The sequence below is a fragment of the Urocampus carinirostris genome, chromosome 17 (genome assembly GCF_059441175.1).
Source record: "Urocampus carinirostris isolate Australia breed hairy pipefish chromosome 17, RoL_Ucar_1.0, whole genome shotgun sequence".
Classification (NCBI taxonomy): Eukaryota; Metazoa; Chordata; class Actinopteri; order Syngnathiformes; family Syngnathidae; genus Urocampus; species Urocampus carinirostris.
The window spans coordinates 13,047,034-13,069,380 of NC_142365.1; the positions used below are offsets into that span (position 1 = coordinate 13,047,034).

Consider the following 22,347-nt stretch of genomic DNA (forward strand, 5'->3'; position numbering starts at 1 on the left):
CAAGCAAGCACAGGAAATCTGGCAGCTGGATTTGAACCCACACAGGAGGTTCCCAAGACCTTAAACTGTGCCGCACACGCGCTAACCACTGCGCCGCCGTGCTGCCCTAATAATTAAAATATAATGTACAATTATATTTATATAACAACAGGCTGAATGATATGCTTACATTGCATGACAATACTGAGAACGTATAGGCATGGACAATAGAACCTTGTTTTACCCTATTTTCTGGACTATAAATCGCTCTAGTATTATAAAATGCATAAAAATCAAGGATTAAACATACAAGTCTCACTGTAGTATAAGTTGCAGCAGCAATAAAATGCATAATCATTAAGAAATAAATATATAGGCACTCGGGGGGACAGTGCATTTTTGGGGGGGTTATTTGCTAAAATCCAACACTTGAAACAGACATGCAATTTAAATGAGCAACAGCCTCTACATTATTTCAAGTCAAGTCCTGTTTATCTGTATAGCCCTTAATCACAAAAAGTCTCAAAGAGCTGCCCAGACCACAGATTATTGCAAACTACAGACTATTATTACACCAGCCCCTTATCTAAAACCTACATAAGCTTATGTTACATGACACAGCGTAGAGAATAACATATTAATAGTTATTCTAATAACTATAGCATAAATTAAATACAAAAACCTTTACTAAAACCATCCGTGTCAGTTTTAACTGGCATTTTAAATGTTCTTAATTTTCAGTAAGAGTAATCTCAAATTTCTTGCTAATTCCAATCGTTTATTTCTGAGCCCCGATTTCCGTTTTCGGCACTTATTTTACTACTTGCTGCTCTGTTAGATGCAGAATATCATACGCTAATTTGGGTCAAGCCCCTTCTCAGTTAAACCATTACCAACAAATTAATGTAGCGCGCCCTCTCGTGGTTTAGTGTGAAAACAACATGTGAAATGTTATACCAATAATAGTGTGTTAAAGATTTTCACAAATAAGTATAAGATACCACCTCTAGCCAGGCTATGCTAAAGAACTGAGACTCATGATCTGTAAAATAGGCAAGGTTCATACCGATCCTTGAAACTTTATGTTGTGTTTTTAACGTCTGAAAAAGTGCTTGAATATTGTGTGAAGTGCTTGTAAATACTTTAAGAATTATGCCATGTTTCTCAGCAGTCTGACTCGCATTGAATAAAGAAAAAAAAAACAAATGCTTGAAAATGACATTGACACTCCTGCTCTGATGGCTTTGTTTTACCATTCCATTTCTTCTTCCCTCGTGATTAACGGTAGCTGCCATTAGTTTGTATCGCATTGTCTTGCGAAGCGTCATTGCCCCCATACCGTCGCGCTAAAGAGGACAGGTCAGTCCAAGATGCTTGGAGGCTGGCATTTTAACGACTGATGGCTAGTAAACTGAAAATACTAATGATGGCTAAAACGGCAAACAAATCTATGCAGAGTATTAAAAAGAAAAAGAGAGAAATGCAACTCTTCACAAGAGTCATATGAAAGATCATTCATGGAGTAACTAGCTAACTGTGTTTTTTTGCTGTTTTGGTGAGCCTGGATACATTGAAAAAATGGCTTTGATATTGATTTAAAAGTGCTTAAAAAGGGTTTACAAACCCCGAATAGTGTAATCTGACCTTTTAACGATTTGGGTCTCATCGCTGTGGTCATCCAGGTTTGCATCTCATAACATTGGGAATTCTGATTGGAAACAGGCAATTTATCTTGGCATTAACATCACAGGGTTGTTTCAAGTGAAAACTTTGTATAACAGAGTGCTGAGATCTTCACAGATAAACGAAAGTTTCTGACGTGTTAGCGTTTACTGTCCGGAGCTTTGTTAGCTGAGCAGCTGACGGACTGACGTTTTGATGGTAGGTTACAGAAGTCCTGTTGACTCGCACCTTGGGTTGCCCCTGCTGGTGTCGCTTCTGTTTGTCTAACACACACATTGCATGGGAATCGTAAGGAAGCGTGTAGCAATGTTGACTCAAATAGCTTCCTGGGTACAGCATATGTGCAGTGAAATCTTCAAACGCTTGTCTTTTGATCTTTAAAGCCCCAGTGTGTATTGTATCTATCTACTCTGGTCATATCCCCCGAGAGGGGTGAACGACAGCAAGACAAACACATACAAAAACAAAGAAAAAGTAGCAAAACACACACACAAAAATGTTTGGACCATGGCCAACCCAAATGCCCAAACACCCAAACAAGTTAAGCACCTCGGCACCCAAGTTGGTCACGCTTTCGTCCCCCCCCAGATGTAACGGGACACAAGAAAGCGGCCATGTCACTCGGGTCAGGGTGACGCAACACACTCTTCTGTTCAACAGTAGAGCCCGACAGCTTTCATTGGTTTACCCCTGCCGCATCATACAGGTGCCCTGCCCATCCCTTGCAACACGTCTAAATAAAGCATTATTAATTCAAATTAGTCATATCCCATAATCTCTCTCTAGTCTCTCATGTTACCTGCAGGTTATGGCTCACCGCTAGCCAATATTTTATTGTTAGCTGGCTCATGTAAATAATGCTTGTTCTTCCAATATTTTACTTGCCATTTTGGCATCTTCAGCCACTTACACAATCTCTGACCAACTCCAGCTAGTCACCCATCTCAGCCGCCCCATGTGTTACTATGTTTTTTTTTGTCATCGCTCGCGGGAAATAACACAGGCTATCAAGTCCCATATTAGTAGGCTTCTTAATTTGGCGAAGATGTATTTTTCCGGCTTCTGTTGTGTATTTCCTTGGAATGTACATGCTAATTATTACAGGCCAGTGTTTCCCATAAATTCTGGCGGGCTGCCAGAGTTTTAATTGGTCCTACCAGAGTCTCATAAACTTTTATTTTTAAAAAAATCTGATCTTTATAGATATACATAAATGCGAAGTTAATCAAAATAACCACTAGATTTCTCATTATAAAAGTAATCCCAAACACCATGGTGTGTATTTGTGCTATATATCTCAGTCAGAAGGAATCTTAGTCGGTTATTCTTTCCCCTCCGGTGTTGCGGTGATGAGCCCACCCCGCCTGCACTATGATTAGACGGCTGGTTTAAATGTAACATAGACGCGTGTCACATTTTACTCAAGTTGATTTTTCAACTCTCAGCGACCAGTAAAAAAACATATAGAACCAAGTGTTCCGTGCAGGCAACCTACCGTTTGCCTTGTCGCACTGCTGGCATTTTCACCAAAGCTGACCAAAACGGTGCTGCCATTACAAGTAATTTTAAAAGAAATTCATTCAGATCAAGAAAACACTTTGGTAGAAATGAGCTCTAACTGTAGCTCATAAGTTGCGCGTTACAATAACCTCCTGTAAACCATCAAAGAGGAACCGGCAACCTGTCATCGGAAAAGCTGATATTAAATAATGTAATTCACCAAATCACCAATATTACATTTCATTGAATATAAAAATAGGTGACTTTGGCAGTTTATTTGCTGATACAATGGTTTAAAATAGTACAGCACTGGCATTGGAACAACACTAGTTATTTTTAATCCAATTTGATGACGAGCAAATATTTTTGGCTCAAACTCTTGTCTCATGCTTTGTGGGTTGGACTTGTTTGCCGTGTAATTTCCTTTCATAACTATTGTTCAATAATTACCAAGGGGCACATATTTATAGATATAGCTCCTTGATTTCGCTCTAAAAATGCACCAGATCGATGTATTTGAAATGTACAACATTTTCAAAGGGGGGAGCATGCCCCCGGACTCCACCCCTGACTGTCCGACCACTAGGGTCTCATACAATTCTATGGGAAACACTAAGGTCTAACAAACAGCAAACCGTTTTGAGCTTTCAGTTTTTGTTGGACAGCATTCATATTCAGCATATTTGGTTTCATCTCAATCATTCTTGTGTCCACCAGGCCTGCAATAAGGAGACTGGGGTTCTCGCCGCAGCCAAAGTGATCCCAACAAAATGTGAGGAAGAGCTGGAGGACTACATGGTGGAGATAGAAATCCTGGCCAAGTGCAACCACCGATACATCGTGAAGCTTCTGAACGCTTATTATTACAACAACCACCTCTGGGTAAGCAATGCCAATATCTTCTGCTCCTGTCCTTGGCACAGTACCAAAGGATGTTCTCTCTGCTGTGTGGTTTAGATCACACTGCTTCTTAACTGGTTTGACTTGGGGACCCACCATTCCACCCGAGTGTCAAGCTGGTACCTAAATCAAGAAAAAAAATCAAATTGTGTAGTTTAAAGCGGAGATAGTAGAATATATACACACATTTTTTCAAAAAACAAAATGACCAGTAAAACCAAAATGACTTTAGACAACATATATACTCTTTTAAAAGCCTATCACATATGAACAACTCCCTAAAAACTGTGAAAATAACCACATCCCAAAGGAAACTCAAAATACAGGGGCTGTCCTACTTACGAACAAGATAGGTTTCCGACGTTCCTTAGTAAGTTTAATTTGTTCATAAGTAGCTTCAGTGGTATAATTTCTATGTTTAAGGTTTAAATAAGTGTTTAAGGCTAGTATAAGTAACATGTGTTGTTTTGTACTAAATAAAATAAACATTTAATAAAATAGTATGAATAAAGTTGAGTTTAATTTACTTTTGGAAGATGTGCTTCAAGAGGTCAACCTCTGTGGTTAAAAGATGCCAAAAAATAGTGTTCCGACCATTTCCTCAACCGCATCAAGCTTTCTTATTCCACTTTCATTTCAAAAGAAACAACTCGCCTCTTCTTTATACTTAACATCAACCATATTGAATGAAAGCACGAGATATTAAACAATAAAAACGTCAAAGTTCTTAGCACGCTGGAGATACAGTACAGGATGTTTACACACCAACTAGGAAGAGGAAGCAGATTTCTTCTTTGGGGTGGATGCTGGGTGAGCTCTTACAGCGCCAGACGCCGGTAGTGGCGGACAGAAGCACTGAAATTCTGTCCTGTACTTGGAAAAAGGTGCCCAATACAAAATCTAATTTGCAGCAATGTCTGGGTATTTTTCGAAATCCTGAAAAAAAATGTTGGAATCTACTGTTTTTTGTTATTCGAATGGTCGCAAGTAGGGGAGCTTCTGTATTAGTAGGCGTGTACCCAAACATCGATACTTATTGAATTATGTAGTTAATAAAGATTAATACAATGGTGAAAATAAACATTTTAAACCATTTACCATACCTTCCAGCAACGCTCCAAAGCAGACACTCAATTGTTGTCACCGTTTTCCACTTCTTTATTTTTCTTGGGACACATGATAATGAGGAGATAAAGGAAATAAAACCAACAAAATCGCAATAAAATGAGAAGTCGTCTCTTAAACGCGTCGATGGACTGAACAGGTAGAAGATATCAATCAAGCATGGCATTATTGCCATCTATTGTTAAGGAGCATTGTTTTTATTTTGCCAAGGTAAAAGGCCCGCGACTCACTGAAATCGGGTCCTCGACCCACTTTTGGGTCCTGGCCCACCAGTCAAGACACGCTGGATGAACAAATAAGCAAATTTTCCCAAGAAAGTAAAAAGGCAAATCCCTCAGGTCCCATAGTGTGAAGTTAGTGCACTGAATGTGTAGCGTGTTCCTTCCAGTGTAGAATTTTCTGCCCTTGACCTCATTTTCCCAAAGTATAAATCCAACCCCCTCTTTTAATCTTCAGGTTGTTCCGGCCAAGGAAAATAACGACCTCGGTCTGTGCCGTGACCTTGGATATTTTCAGATTTGCAAGCCGGCCAAAACACTGCAGATAGTTGTCATAGTAATGTTGCACCCCTCAAACGCATAATAAATCGGACCCCTGGGGTACGGCGTCCCCCACCTTATGACGTTTTTTTCTTTATGGTGTGAAATGAAAAAATGTCTACGCCTTTCTATGGCATTTTCTCCTCTGTACAACATCAACAACAGGTTCTTTCACGCGCTCAAAAACTTGTATAAATAGAACTTTCCATTCGTACTTATTTCGTGTTATGTCTCTAAGATGCTTTTTGCTATTGGTTGACTTCGTGTTAAATGCTGGTCAGCTATTGGTTTGCGTTAGGCATCACGAAACTGATGCCATGATATTGGCTGAACTAACTTCCTACAGTGACTCTCTTGCTCCGTTCGGTTCAGAATCTTGTGGACTTTTTTAACATTTGGCGAGTCAGTTCAATACAAAATTTCTTGTCCAAAGAGTGATGCTAAAGGGAGAAGCAAAAACATGACAAATGGTAAATGCTCTGCATTTATATAGCGCTTTTCAAGTCAATGAAGACCTCTCAAATCGCTTTACAATGTGCTTCACACTTACCCATTCACACACACACACACACACACACACACACACACACCAATAGGGAGTCAGCCATGCAAGGCGCCTACCTTCTTATTAGGGGCATTAGGGATTCAGTGTCTTGCCCAAGGACACTTCGACATATAACACGGAGGAGCCGGGAATCGAACCTGCAACCTCTTGATCCCAAGACGAGCGCTCTACCTCAAAAAGCTCCCGATGATCGAGAAATACGAATAGGGCACTCAAATTGCTACCCTCACGAAGTTGCATAGCTGTAACCAATTGTTAAGTTTGAACTTTAGTAGACACTCATAATAAGGAGAGAAGACAACAATGGCTTTTTAACTTGCAAGGAGACAAGGAGAGGGGCCTTCAGATAAGAGAAATACAGCCGATCCTAAAGCCCTCCTCTGAGCCCCCTCTTTTTATTAACCCTTTGAGGTTACAAAAACAGATCAGCCCTAATGTGTGTGTAAATGAAAAAAACGCAACATGTTTGGTTGATAGCGACAATGGCGCAATAGTCAAAACAACAAACAACTGTAGACAATATTAGTCAAAATAAGGACCTGGAATGTTAAAACCTGATAAACTTATAACTAGGTTATTAACGCAAGGAAATCTTAGTGAATGATAGGCCTTCCAAGGGGAAAGTTTAAAATTAGGTTACGTTTAATCTGTTGTTGTCGTCTACCCGCCTACGCATCCACCAGCTATTCCATTCGACCAGCTCAAGTTGTTTAATTATTAATTTGATATATATATATATATATATATATATATGTTTGTGTGTATTTTTCCTGTACATGTATATTTATAAATCTTGTTATTTGATCCTGTGCACTTCTATTACGCATGAGTAGTACTTACTATATACTTTTTTTGTTATTTTTATCTGGGATACAGGAGGTTTGGAACATAGTGGCTAAAAACCATCAGTTTCTATCCCCCGCTATTAGTTAAATTCACTTTATGATCTCGTTCTCAGAATTAATTCATATTGTATCCTGGATGTTTACTGTATTTCAGTGGTGGGCCGTGCACTTCACACATAGGCCTTCATCAGTGCTTCATCTGAGTCAATCCAACCATCAATAACTATTTTATGGATATTGATTGATTGATTGACATTTTTATTTTTTTCCCATTGGTCATCATATGCAAGGTTACAAGAATTGAAGTTCCGCAGCTTTCATTAATAATTGACAGAGCAGAAGGAAAAAAAAGACAGACAAGAGAAAGTCAAAGCTTATCTTGTTCCTGTCCACATAAATGATTACATGTCATGTGATGTATCAAAAATCACATCACGCAAGGATAAGTAATATAAAACACTGCAGCTACTGCGACAACACATATAAAAAAAGCATCAACAACAACCACATAAAATTGAACTATTATTTAGGAATATAGCCACATTTTTAACTGCTTTGTTTTGCCATTACATATCCTCTTCCCTCGTGATTACTGGCATTAGTTTGTTTATACACCATACATGAAATGAAAAATAAAGCAAACATGCTTAAAAACGACGCCAAAACGCCTACTCTACTTTACTCGTGATGAACGGCAGTTGGCATTAGTTTGTTGTCTTGTGAAGCATCATTGCCTCCTAGCGTTGTGCTGAGTAGGACAGGAGAATTAGCCCAAGATTTCGAAGGCTGCCACTTTCATGAACGATAGTTAAAGCCTACCTACTCGCAGCTTTCTGCAAAGTATACAAAAAAGCGATCCAACTCTTCACAATAGAGAGTCAGCTTTTTACAGTCACATGTTAGATAATTCATCGAGAGAGTTCAAAGTGGCCTTATGCTGTATATGCCACTGCGCCTATCTGGTCTTTAACTTACTTTTATCAGCGTCGTTCGGGGCGGATCACTTTAGGTTTGAGTAAGGGTGGCTTGGAAACGTGAAAAAGACGGGTTCGTACAGGTGCTTGAAATCCTAAAAGTGCTTGAATTTATATGTTGTCTTTTCAAGGATTGAAAAGTGCTTGAGTTTTAGGTGAATTGCTTGTAAATGCTTGAAATTGTTGCAATATTTCTTAGATTTAGTGTTGGGCTAGGTTTAGGAGTTAGGGTTTGGGCTTCTTTTTAAACTTTGAATCTTCATCTCTCATCTCATCAGCCGTACCGCTTATCCTCATTAGGGTCGCGGGGGGGCTGGAGCCCATCCCAGCCATCTCCGGGCAGTGGGCAGGGGACACCCTGAACTGGTTGCCAGCCAATTGCAGGGCACATAGGAACAGACAACTCATTCGCTCATTCACACATAAGGACAATTTGGACCGGCCAATTCACCTGAAATGCATGTTTTTGGAACGTGGGAGGAAACCGGAGTGCCCGGAGGAAACCCACGCAAGCACGGGGAGAACATACAAACTCCGCACAGGAAGTCTGGAGCTGGATTTGAACCCACGACAGGTTCCCATGACATGAACTGTGCCGCACAAGCGCAAACCACTGCGCCGCCGTGCTACTTTGAAACTTGTTTTATGGTTAAAAAAAAAAATAGGTATGAGGATAGGGCCCCGCTAGTCTCCCTATTGGGGCAATCAATTGAATTTAGGGTACTAAATAGGGTTGGGACTAGGGTTACAGCTAGATAGAGTTAGGTGTAGTTTTATGGTTAGGAACTAGGGTTTGAGCTCTGTATTGGGGTTCCAGACTGAATGTAGGGTTCCAAGATAGGTTCAAAGCTAGGGTAACAGTTAGGGCAATGGTTACAGCTAGGGTTAGGTTTAGGGCTAGTGTTAAGAGCTAGGGTTTGGGCTGCAAGTTAGGGTTTTAAACCAATTTTAGGGTTCCAGAAGGTTGGTGTTACAGTTGGGCTTTAAAACGTAGTGATTGGTTAATACCGCACATCTGGAAGCAGTGCAAGGGAAAAGCGACGAAAGGAACCTGACAATTTGCAATTCAATGAAGTATTCATGGACAAAATAGAATTAACATCACATGATTTAATTATTCCTTTAGGCCAGCCGAGAAGGCTTTGCAGGACCTGACAGCCCACCACAGCTTGTATTTACTTTGTAAACAGCGCAGAACTACGTTGTAAAAAGTGAGCAAACTCCTCTGGTTTTCTTTGAATGTGTTTAAATAGCGACTCCAGAGCTCTCCGTACTAAACTCCAGCAGCGGCAGAGCCCGCATGATTGTCATGTTGTCATGGTTTTTGTTGGCCATAGTTGGAATTCCTAAGCCGCCTCCATCTCCGCCCAAACTGTCGATCTAGATGAGATGCTACGTGCCGCAAACATCCCTGCCCGACCACACGCAGTGCGATTACAAAATCTGCACGTATCAAATATATAACTCAAGATAATTTTCTTTCTTTCTCACTTAAACTTCAATAATAGTTCTTCTTATCAGCTTCCATAAAAACTGAAGGTTTGTTTGATTTGATGTAATGGCAACAAAGTTCTTCAGCAACTTTTGTTGTTTTTCTTTCCCCAAAACCCCCCAAAATCTCTGCATCCTTTCTAAGCACATATTAAATATGTTTATATTTGGAATGTATGCCAATTGGAAACATCAATACTTCAAAAGGATTGCATTCCACTAGTTAAGCATTATTTGTACGTGAACTTAAGTTACGATAACTCAGCCATTTATAGATATCTTTTGACTTCCAACCCATCAAAATGTTCAATTACATCAGACCTCTCCATATATATATATATATATATATATATATATATATATATAACTGAACTGTATATACATATACATAAAACTTCTAGGTAAATATTTTATATGGCTTAATTAGAACGTTGTGTTAGTCACAAAGTGGTCATTTTATTTTTTCAATACATCCCCATTTTTTTTCATTTTACAAAAGTAGTTTCCCCCAAAATGCACATTTTATGTCACTTTGTTTGCCTCATTTGCCAAGAGACTGGCTGCTTTCAAAGAGTATAATATCAAGAGGCACCGCCAGACGTTTGCTGTGAAAAGAATAAGCAACTGGAAGCTGTTTTAACGGCACAGGAGCACTTTTTCACGCGAGTGAAATGAAACCGCTACTATGGCGAGCCACAAGGTTGCGACGCTGATTGCCAAGCACTGGAAACCTTTCACGTAGGGTGAATTTATTAAAGACTGTTCAAATAATGACAGGCTGAATAGTCGGCCCTCTCACAGTTTGCCAAATTGGCCGCTCTCTGAAAAGTTTGGACACCCCTGCGCTAAACCATGTCAAGTCATAGTCAAGTCATATTTATTTGTATAGCCCTTTATCACAAAAAGTCTCAATGGGCTGTACATACCGGAACAACACTAACAAAATAACTAGTAAAATATAATATCAGCTATGGGAACGAGAATATTTTCAGCAAAATACGGAAAAGTAAATATATAACTTGGTTTAAATAGAATCCAGATGCCAAATATGATATATATCAACGATAATAAAGTTCATACTCAGGTAAAAAACAAAAGTGGTGCTAGATAGCTAGCTAAAACCATAAAAAACATCTAAATAGCCAGACCGAAAGCTTGATGGCTAGCTAGAAAGGCCAAAATTTTGCTTTATAACTAGCAAAAAAGATAAAATGTTAGCTAGATAGCGAAATATAAAAAGCTATGTAAATAATTAAATAGCTAAACATGTAGTCAGATAGCTTGCTACCTGGATTGGGTAGGGTTACTTTAACTTGATTACTTTCAATTACTTTTGGATTACTCCAAAACCAAATATGCTAATAAAAGACAAAAGAAACTAAATATAAATAAAATGACAAAATTTTGTGCAGGCTTGGGGAGTAACGGAATACGTGGAACAGCAAGCTGTTTGGATTTCTTTTCATTTTGTTTCTGTCGCATTTTATGTTAGTTTTGCCGGAGATCAAAGCGATAAAAGCCAGGAGAGAAATCTCACCACGTGTTGTGAGTCATCATTTTATTCATATTTAGTGGGCGGCAGTAGCTCAGGAGGTAGAGCGATCGTTTTAGGATTAAGGGATCCCAGTTCGAATCCCGGCTTGTCCGTGTTACATGCCGAAGTGTCCTTGGGTAAGACACTGAACCCCCAATACCCCCAATAAGCAGGTTAGCGCCTTACATGGCTGCACAGATCACGGCCGCTATTGGGAAATGTGAAGCACAATGTAAAGCGCTTTGGGAAGTCATCGACTTGAAAAGCGCTATAGAAATGCAGATCATTTCATTTCATAGTGTTTTTTGTCTTTTATTAGCATATTTGGTATTGGAGTATTCCCAAAGTAATTGAAAGTAATCAAGTTAAAGTAACCCTACCCAACCCTGCTTGCTACAAAGCTAAAAAAGTAGCCAGATAGCTAAACCAGCCGCTTTCTCTAAGCCACGGCCTTCTGGATTTATTTGTGAAAGCCTCTGAGTAGATTTCTGAACCCAGCAACGACTAATTTCTGACATTTAATTGGTTCAATGCTTAAATATGAAAACACTCACCTGGAAACAGTGCTACTAGGGGAGAAGCAAGGAAAAGCTGATAATTTTAAATTAAGCATTGATGAACCAAATATGATTGACGTCACATGATACAGATATTTTTTTAGGCCAGCAAACAAGGCCTCGCGGACCATCACTTTCATTTCGTCCAAAATCAAAACAATAAAAAACATCATAGGTTATTTAAATTTCAATGAGTTGGCCCTGCAATGCAGAAATTAGAGACTTTGCAGGTCCTCAATTGAAGTGCAGGCACGGTCTGGTACACCAAAACACAGTTGACTGCCCTTTTACCATTAATCTGCTCATTTAGGGCTACTGCAAAGACTGCTTTGTTGGGGAACTTTTACCTTTTTTTTCTATGTGAGGCGAGAAAATCACACAACTGTGACAAGGGGACAGTGCCGAGTCAGCTGCCCCACACTTTTTAGGATTTTTCTAGCCTGTGATTTAAAATAAGAGAAATTCTCCCAAAAGGGATAAATATATATGCTGGTTGAAGTTAAAAATAAACGGGTTTGATTTCAGACTCAGCGAGCCGTTCCAGCCCTAAGTGGAAATGCTGCCTGGCTGGTCGGGGAACATTCTTCTCTGCTACTTAACCCGAATCGTCATCGTTCAAGCTCTTAAAGGTTGTGTTAGAAGAGAATCCCCAAAATTAGCATGTGGGTTGGTGTCAAGAAACCATGAATGAGAAAATTGACCCCCCCGAAGTGACATGAATCCATTCTTAAGTGGGTGTGAAACTGTTCTTTAGTGAGTGATAGAAACCTATGCTGCTTAGATAATGCGTTCCGAACCCCGAGTAACCCAGATAAAACACAGAAATAACAAAATAGTATAGTAAGTACTATTTATGTATGAAAATGTATATCATTAAGTAACATAAAAAATAAACATTCAAAGGGAAGCAATTCAACTGTACCTTTGGTTTGACATGACTGGTACAGTGGGGTCATGGGTGGATGCGGAAGACGGGAGGAGACAAAAGCATAGGATTAGAAACGAAACTCTTAATACAACTTCCACTTGCAAGAATTGTCATGCCAAGAGAAGATTTCCTTGCTGTGATGTTTTTATTAATAGTTCCGATTGTCGAATTAGTTGCGGCCATGCAACCAGGCGAGCTATTCGTATGCCCACCTCACACTTCTTGATCATTGCAAGCTTCATTTTTATAGTTTTCATGTTTTTGCTTCTCCCTGTAAGTGTTAGTCAAGTCATGTTTATTTGTGATGCCCTAAATCGCAAAGAGTCTCAAAAAGCTGCACAGGCCACATATTATTGCAAACCACAGACTATTATTACACCATCCCCTGACGTAAAACCAACATGAGGGCAAGGAAAAACTCAAAAACCTCAACATGAGTAAAATGAAGAAACCTTGAGAAAGGACCGCACATGAGGTTATCCCCCTACCATAATGACCAGGCTGCAATGAATGTTGTAATAACAATTAATACACAGATACTGTATAACATGAAAATATTGGTCATTCATAAACTATAGAATAGAAGTGTGTTTTAAGCCTAGTTTTAAACAGTTCCACTAAGGTTGCAGAATGATTTAAGATACATGGCTAATAAATACAGTACGACAATATAGTATTACATCTACTTTACAGAGTTTATTGAAACGCACAGGATTCTGAAGTCAATGAAAAGAAAGGCATAGTGGGAAGTATATCAGCCAATAGCATATCAACATTTCCATGATGCTGTTATGCAAACCAATAGCATCCTAGCTTACATATATGAGGTCAATCAATACCAGAAATGCATCTTAGTTTTATATGTTGCAAAATTATATGTTGATGTCGTATAGTGGGGAAAATGCAGTCAAGAAGTGGGGTCTTTGTATCCCATAGGTCTACTGGAAACACTTTTTTAGGGGGAAACTTGACAAGTTTGGGCTTTGGGAATTCTAACAAATCTCACAGAATACCGCTGACTATGTAAACAAAGAAAATGATAAACCAAGCACAATCAGAACAATGTAACACGATTTAGTTCATGTTAAGATGCAAGTAAGATGGAATTTGTATCTTATTTCTAAGTGTACTTTATTTCATTGCTTCATCTTCCATTTTTTTGTCTGTACTGAAACTCCGCACCCCTTCACACTTTAATAGCATTGTCATACTGAGGCGTGTCCCCTGGGCCAAACTTAGCGCGGGTTTCGGATAGCATTTTTGCAGGATATTGTCATGAACACCATATAGCTTTTTATATATATGTATATGTATATATATATATATATATATATATATATATATATATATATACATACACACACACACACACCTTAAAGTGCCTATGATTATGGGTGTGTTCTTTTTTTTAAAATATGTCACTTCTAAACATTATACTAGTGGTCCAATCACTCATTCTTATTAAGCGACATTATCTTAGCTTAGTAGCGGCATACATTAAGCAAATTGTATGGAAGATATGATTTAAAATAGAGAAGTACTACTCTTTGAAATATTCACAGTACCAGTGTCTGAAACTCATGACAAAAAGTTGCCTGCCCAGCCATAAAGTTGGCTGCCCCATTTTTCACAACTTATAATGCAATAAGACTAATCGCAAAAAAAAAACCGTTGTTGCAAAGTATTAAGGATTGATAATCAGACTATATAACAGAACAAGACTTTAAAATTAAGTTTATTATAAATGTACTTATAATATTTATTGTTGTTTTCCATCTGCCATCAGTATGTACCTGTATTTACTCATCTTCATTCATGCAATGTTGGCGTTGCGTCGTCTGCTGCAAGCCACGTGAACTCCTCTTTACCAATGCAGTTTTGTAGCGCCATAAATTTTGTTAGCTTCTTTTGAACATTTCTTCTGGGACTGTGGTTTGTGCTTGATTCCTAACCACTTATCAATTTTTCTTGTGTTTTCTTTGCGTCTACTTTGGAAAATGATATGTAAATCCACGACCTCATAACGCTCGGGAAAGTCCGGAAGCACGTAGTTATTCGATGCAGGCTTCTGATTGGCTGCCAAGTATGTCAATTGCCAAACGAACCGAAATTCCGAAATTTCCAAACTGAACGAAGATTTCGAAATCGGAATAAAGCAAACGTTTGATTTAAGAAAAAAATATATAGTTTTTTTTTTTTCCTTTATTTTTGTTTTTGTTTGTTTTCTTGAAAAAGTTTTGTAAGTTGTACGACCGACGTAAACGATGCATGCCCCGGGCGAACGTTATTTCAGACACTGACAGCATACTTACGTCACACTTTATCGCGATAAACACGCCCGTTTTTATGTATAAATGTGACATTTTTGTATTAGTTAACTTTTAATCGTCAATTGTGAAACTGTTTTATATGTTATTAGTGTCTGTTGTGACTAATAAAGTACATTTTTATCTTTCATAGATCATGATCGAGTTCTGCCCCGGTGGAGCTGTTGATGCCACTATGCTCGGTAAAGTTTTTGTTTTACAGTCCAGTTTTAAGTACAGACGAGTGCTTGAAACCTTTGAAGATGCTTGAATTTCACGTGTTTTCAACGATTGAAATGTGCTAGAATTTTGGGTGAAGTGCTTGTAAATGCTTAAAACTGTTGCCTTTTTCCTCAACATGTCTGCTTCAAAACGACACTGACACTGTTCTCTGGTGGTTTCACAATGCAATTGCATTTTCTTTCCTCGTGATTAACGGCAGCTGGCATTAGTTTGTATAACATTGTCCAAGAGGAAAGGTGCATGCTTACACCCAAACAGGGCAGTATGAAATGTGTATTCGTGCGAGGATTATGCATCAATTATGGAGATGTATTATGGGCCATGCAAAAAAATCAGGTAGCGTTTCCCAATGGTAAACTGTAATGGGAAAACATCCTGCAACTGAAAATGTAAGCTACATTTTACTCTCAATTTTACCCATTACCTATGTATGGGGAGAGAGAAGTATCTCAAAAACAAATATATTCAAGTTTTGAGATGAGGATGTCCCAGGTAGATATGGACAACCGAGAGCGGTACAGCGGGATCGAGGCTTAAAAACACTTATATTCAATAGCTTATGAATGATGTTAGGTAGCATTTGACACTTTTTGTGATTAATTAAACATGACTTGGATACTTAAGCTCTAAAGATCATATCTCTTGATAAAAGCAATGAAAAGGTTGTACCCAGCTCTTATCGCGGGTTGAAAAATCTTCATTTGCATATTGCCAAAAGCAGGGGCCAGTAGAGCACTTTTCAGTTAAGCTTGGCAACCCTTTTTTGGTGTGGTGCCACCAAAAAGTGAACTGCACTTGTGCATCTGTGATCCATCATTTCTGATCACATACTGCAGGAGCAGAGACCGACAGAGTGCACTTTTGTCGGGCCCAGTGGCTCTTTTTTGCCCTTACTGTATTCCCGTCTAAAATGAACTGCACTTTTGCTGCCGTGATCCTTAATCACCGATCCCACATTGCTCTGTACAGGGACCAGCAGATGGCACTTTTTCATTTGGTGTGCTGCTGTGGCCTGCCTAAAATGAAATGCATGTTTTTAAACATGATCTTTTATCCCATCAACTATTGCTGATGGAAGGGGCCTGCAATCCACTTTTTTTTCGGTTTGTGAAGCCTAAAATGAACTGCACTGTTTAGTCCTTGATCTATTATCCCCAGACAACTATTGCATAGAGCTGGGGTTGAGAGAGCAAATTTGTGTCACGCGTAGAAGATCTTTTTATTCGGTCTTTCTACCTAAAATGAATAGCATCCTTGCAGACGAGATCCATTATCCCCAGTCAGCAGAGCGAATGTTCACAATAGTTAAGGCGGGTGTCTACTTTACTGATTTTGTTATAACATTGGTGAAGATGTTATACCAAAATCAGTGACAGGACCACCTTTTGTAACCTTTTTCTTCAATAACATTCCTCCTATTTTTTTATCAGAATTGGATCGGGGGTTGACCGAGCCCCAGATAAAGGTTGTGTGCCGGCAGATGCTGGAGGCTCTCGATTACCTCCACAGCATCAAGATCATCCACCGAGACTTGAAGGCCGGCAACATACTCCTCACGCTGGATGGGGACATCAAACTAGGTGGGACGCTGCAGCATGAAATCTCATGAAGCTTCTAAATCAACTGCTGGTGGATTTTAACCCGTTAACGGACTGTTAAGAGGCGAATACGTGTCTGTCCAATGTCACCAGTCAGTGAAATAAGTCTTGCTACATATCATCGGAACGCTTAAACTCCAACGGACATTTCAAAATGTACTCATCACATACACATTACAGTCAGTCTGAGACAAGAGACCTGAAAACTGTAAAGCCGGGATAGCCATTAATGTCCCCTGGTAGTCAGCTAATGAGATAATTCTCTGCAAACATAGACTCGTTACATCCAGGACCCTCCATAAAATCCAACCATGTAAAATATTTACTCTAAAACACACAATAATGCAGACGGATAAAAAAAAAAAAAAAAAAAATTCCGCCTAAAGGCATTCCTGCATCGTTTGACGATCCTGGGTGCAATCAGTCTATTTCGCCACATAGTTAACAATAAAACTGACTCGTAAATATATATTCAATATGGCCATTACCCTCTAACCTTTGGATTGACACCACCCTCGGCCAATTGTAGGCTTTTTGTTTTACGATTCACAGGCCGCATTGGCCTAAAGGAAGCCTGTATTGATAAAACGAACATTGCCCCCTTGAGCTCCGAATAACTTTAGCCAGTAGTGACTCGTTCAAATTATGATTGACACATTGGTTAGTCAATGAAATTCTAAAAAGAACGATTTGTAGATGTACGGAGTATATTCAAATGATAACCCAAAATAAACGTGCGTAATGCCACTAGTGTTTCATTTTTACGCACCATTATTACGCGCATGTGGGCACAATAGTGATAAAGATGGGGAAAGAGAAGTCAAACATTCACAACTCTTTCAAAATGTCTACAAAACTTTGGAAACGCCTAGACCTACGCTTACAAAAATGTGTCAAATACAATGTTAGTTTTTCAGATTGTGATCATATTTGACAAGGTACCATGTAAGGCTTCAAGCTATTGTCTCACCTCTTTTCCAGCTAAGATGCCCAACGCAACGCTCATTTGCAGGCATTTGACTGCAAAAGATGACGTCAGGTATGACGTCTGATAGGAAAACAATGACCCGATAGTTACTTGACGGCATGCTATAATATACAATTACAATGACATTACTTGTTAGACAGATTTAAGGATTTTATGATCCTCATTATAATCTATTTTGATTTTCTACTGAAGTAGTACCACAACTTTTAGACTCGTTTCTACCGCTTAGTAATGTGCACGAGGCACTGGAGAGCTGGGCCATTATCAGTCGCGTGGCTCAGGATGTGAACAAAATGTTCCCCATTTGTAACTATATTGATTTTCTATAGCACTAGTAGTACAACTTAGTCGTTTCTCCTCCCTACCTCTTCGTTATGAGAGCGAAGCACCGGAGAGCTGGGCTTGTTCGAACGATTAGAAGCATGTATGTTACTCATTGGAATATATTTTGATTTTCTACAGAAGAAGTAGCACAACTTGGTTGTGTCTCCACTTTAGCTCTTCGTAAAATATGACCTCAGTTATTAGTCCGATAGGAAAAAAAGACCTGATAGTGACTTGACGCCATGTTATAATATTCAATGATTGTATGTTCCTCACTATAATATTGTATGATTTTCTACTGAAGTAGTACGATAGTTTGGTAGTGACTCCTCTCTACCTCTTCGTAATGTGCACGATGCACTAGAAAGCTGGGCAGTCACATGGCTCAGGATGTGTACAAAATATTTCCAATTTAAATAAATTTAGATTTTTTTCAACAGCACAACTTTGTATCTCCTCTGGAGAGCGTGGCTTGTTAGAAATATTCTAAGCATTTATGATCCTCATTAGAGAATATTTTGATTTTCCATAGAAGTAGTAGCAAAACTTGGTCATGTCTCCTCACTACTTCTTCATAAAGTGAGCGAGGCTCCTGAGAGCTTGTTTTGTTAGAGAGATTCTAAGCATGTATGTTCCTTATTAGAATACATTTTCATTCTCTCTAGAAGTAGCATAACTCAGTCGTGTCTCCTTTCTACCTCTTTATAATATGCACAAGGCACTGGGGGGCGTGTTTTGTTAGAAAGATTCCATGCATTTAGGTTCCTTATTAGAATATATTTAGATTTCTTTAGAGAGGTAATATAACAACTTGGTCGTGTCTTATCTCTACCTCTTTATAATGTGAGCGAGCCACTGGAGCACTTGGCCATAATCAGTCATGGCTCACACTGTATTGCCCATTAATTTTTAATCAGTACATTGAGTTAGGTTTTTAGTATGTATGCATTTAAGTTCCTTATTAGAGTATATTTACATTTTTTACAGATGTAATCTAACAATTTGGCCATGTTTTATCTCTACCTATTTTATTTCGATTTTTTTTAAATGTATTTTATGTAAGTGATCTCACTATTTGGTCGTATCCTCTCTACATCTTCATAAAGTGAGCGAAGCACTGGAGAGCTGGATCATAATCAGTTGCATGGCTCAGGACATATACAGAATGTTTCTCATTTGAATTTATTTTGATTTTCTACAGAAGTAGGAGCACAACTTGTTTGTGCCTCCTCTCTATCTCTTCGTTATTCGAGCGGGGCACTGGAGAGCTTGGCTTGTTGGAAAGATTCTAAGCATTCGTGTTCCTCATTAGAATATATATATATATATATATATATATATATATATATTTTTTTTTTTTTAATGAAAGTAATAACACAACTTGGTCCTGTCTCCTCTCTAGATCTATATAACGTGAGCGAGGCACTGGAGAGCCGGATTATAATCAGTCGGATGGCTCCGGTTGTCGTGATTCTAGCCACTAAATCAAGTTTGGTTTCATTGTTACAATGCTTTTTTTTTTTTAAATTGGCCCCATCATGCATACAGCAGCAATTGGCCAAATAACTTTTATGTCTCATTTTAAAAAATTAACTAAACTAATGTGTACAACTAGGATAATGCCACTTGATAAGAATGAGTGATATACTTTTCTTTGCCTAGGTATGTGTGACATAAAGTATTGGTATAATCGCCATACTCAGGATTTTTTTCGGTTATTCATTTCGGTAGGAACAAATAAGTTATTGAGTATCCCCTTTTTGAACAATCGATGAATTGGTGCCACCCTATTAACTCCTCAAATGATTTATATGTATTTTACTTGCAACAAATGCACCATGTTTAAAATAATCTCATTCTCTCATTTTTTTTCCCCAATGGAGCCTTTAAAGAGGACGCCGCATACCATACATTGCTGAAATCACGGATGCAACCAAGCGTGGAAATACGCGACAGAATTGGCAAATTGACGGCTTCATTTGAAGCTAAATCAATTCTGAAGCCTGTGTTTTTTGTATTGAGAAAAACACACACGCGTCTATTTTTAGAAAAGGCGGAAAAAAAAAAATCCTGCGGCTCGCTGCTCTATGAACACAGCGAGTTCAACTGGATAGACTTGCTCTCACTGTGCAGTGCAATAAATTCCTACTTAAGTGCCATGATATGTAAGAAAGGAAACGAGTTACATTGTCAATTACACATGTTGATTGCTTTGGATTTTTTTTTCTGGTATTCCTATATATATATATATATATATATCTCCATTATCTGCACTGCTTATCCTCAGTAGGGTCGCGGGGGTCCTGGAGCCCATCCCAGCTATCTCCGGGCGGTGGGCGGGGGACACCCTGAACTGGTTCCCAGCCAGTCGCAAGGCACACAGGGACAGACAATTCGTTCACTCATTCACACTTAGGGACAATTTGGACTGGTGGATTAACCTGATATGCATATTTGTGGAAGGAAAACGGAGTGCCCGGAGGAAACCCATGCAAGCACAGGGAGAACATGCAAACTCCACACAGGAAGGTTTGATCTCATGACCTCAGAACTGTGCCGCAGAGACGCTATTTACTCATCCGCCATGCTGCTGTATATAATCTATGTGTATATATATATATATATATATATATATATATATATATATATATATATATATATATATATATATGCGAACATCCAGAAATCCAGCGCAAATTTCGACGATCACTCTGGAGTGTTTACTTAGCCTCGGAGTGCTACGTCAACAGAACGCTGCGGCCGACAAAGCAGCGAGTAAAAGTGGCAGGCGGAAGCGCTGTGACCGGGGAAGGAAACGAGGTTGTCGGGCCGGGCTAACGGCTCGGATGAAGGCTAAACCCTTCAAAACGCCTCTACCATCCATTTTCCTATCCAACGTCCGCTCCCTGGACAACAAACTGGACCATTTACAAGTGGAATTTACATCGAACCGCGAATTGACGAACTGTTGTGCTTTAATTCTGACGGAGACATGGCTAAACTCATCTATCCCGAATGACGCTGTTAGCATTGTGGGGCTAACTGCTTTCCGCGCTGATAGAAGCGGCGAGCTCACCGGCAAAAGCAAGGGGGGCGGTCTATGCATTTATACCAACAACAACTGGTGTAAAAATGCGAAGATAATATCGAAACACTGCTCACGAGACATTGAACTTTTGACGGTGATCTGCAGACCATTCTACCTACCGAGGGAGTTTAGCGCGACCATCATTACTGCCGTGTACGTGCCCCCCAGCGCTAATACGAAGGAGGCAATGGACGTTCTCTACCGAACTGTGAGTGAACTGCAGCATGCTTACTCCGAGTGCATTTTTATTGCGGCGGGGGACTTTAACCAGGCCAATATGAAAACAGTTCTCCCGCATTTCCATCAGCATGTAAACTTTGCTACAAGAGGTAGGAACACATTAGACCTGGCCTACACAAACATCAAAGGTGCATATAAAGCAGCCCCCCGCCCCCATCTTGGCTCATCAGATCACCTTTCTATTATGCTAATTCCAGCATACAAGCCCCTGCTGACCAGAGAAAAACCTACAGTGAAGCAGGTGAGGGTGTGGTCTGAGGGGGCAATGGAGGCACTACAGGACTGCTTTGATTGCACTGATTGGGACATGTTTAAATCGGCTGCCACTTACAACAACAAAATAAATATAGATGAGTACGCCATTTCTGTGTCAGCCTACATCAGTAAATGCGCAGAAGACGTCAGCAATAACAAAACTATATGCACCCGTGCCAATCAGAAGCCCTGGATGACTGCTGAAATACGAAAACAACTAAAAGTACGGAACCTTGCCTTTAGATCTGGTGACAAGGAGGCGCTGTTATCAGCGAGGGCTAACCTGAACCGGGCTATCAGACTAGCAAAGCGAACGCACAGTCAAAAAATCCAGGAACGTTTCCTCAGCACAACCAACACCAGGGATATGTGGAAAGGCATTCAGGCCATCACCAGTTACAAGTCAACCACCGCCCCAGTGCAGAACACTAGCATGGACTTTCTGAATGACCTCAACAAATTCTTTGGAAGGTTCGAGGCACAAAACGGCACCCCTGCAGCGAAAGCGGTTCCAAATCAGGACGAAAGAGCACTCCACCTGGACTCATCTGACGTGAGGAAGACCCTGAGAAGGGTCAACACAAGGAAGGCTCCAGGCCCGGACAACATTCCGGGGCGGGTACTTAGGGAGTGCGCCGATCAGCTGGCTTGTGTACTAACAGACATTTTCAACACCTCGCTAGAC

The 22,347-nt window shown here is 39.6% G+C and overlaps 1 protein-coding gene across 1 annotated transcript in view; it reads left to right on the forward strand.

Annotated features, from left to right (window-relative positions):
* Positions 1-22,347, forward strand: part of stk10 (serine/threonine kinase 10) — an 84,510-nt gene that overhangs the window by 16,485 nt on the left and 45,678 nt on the right. Inside the window, exons 2-4 of the mRNA XM_088320492.1 lie at positions 3,880-4,044; positions 15,081-15,129; positions 16,600-16,749. Of these exons, the coding sequence (XP_088176618.1) occupies positions 3,880-4,044; positions 15,081-15,129; positions 16,600-16,749 (364 nt within the window). The remainder of the gene's footprint in view (positions 1-3,879; positions 4,045-15,080; positions 15,130-16,599; positions 16,750-22,347) is intronic.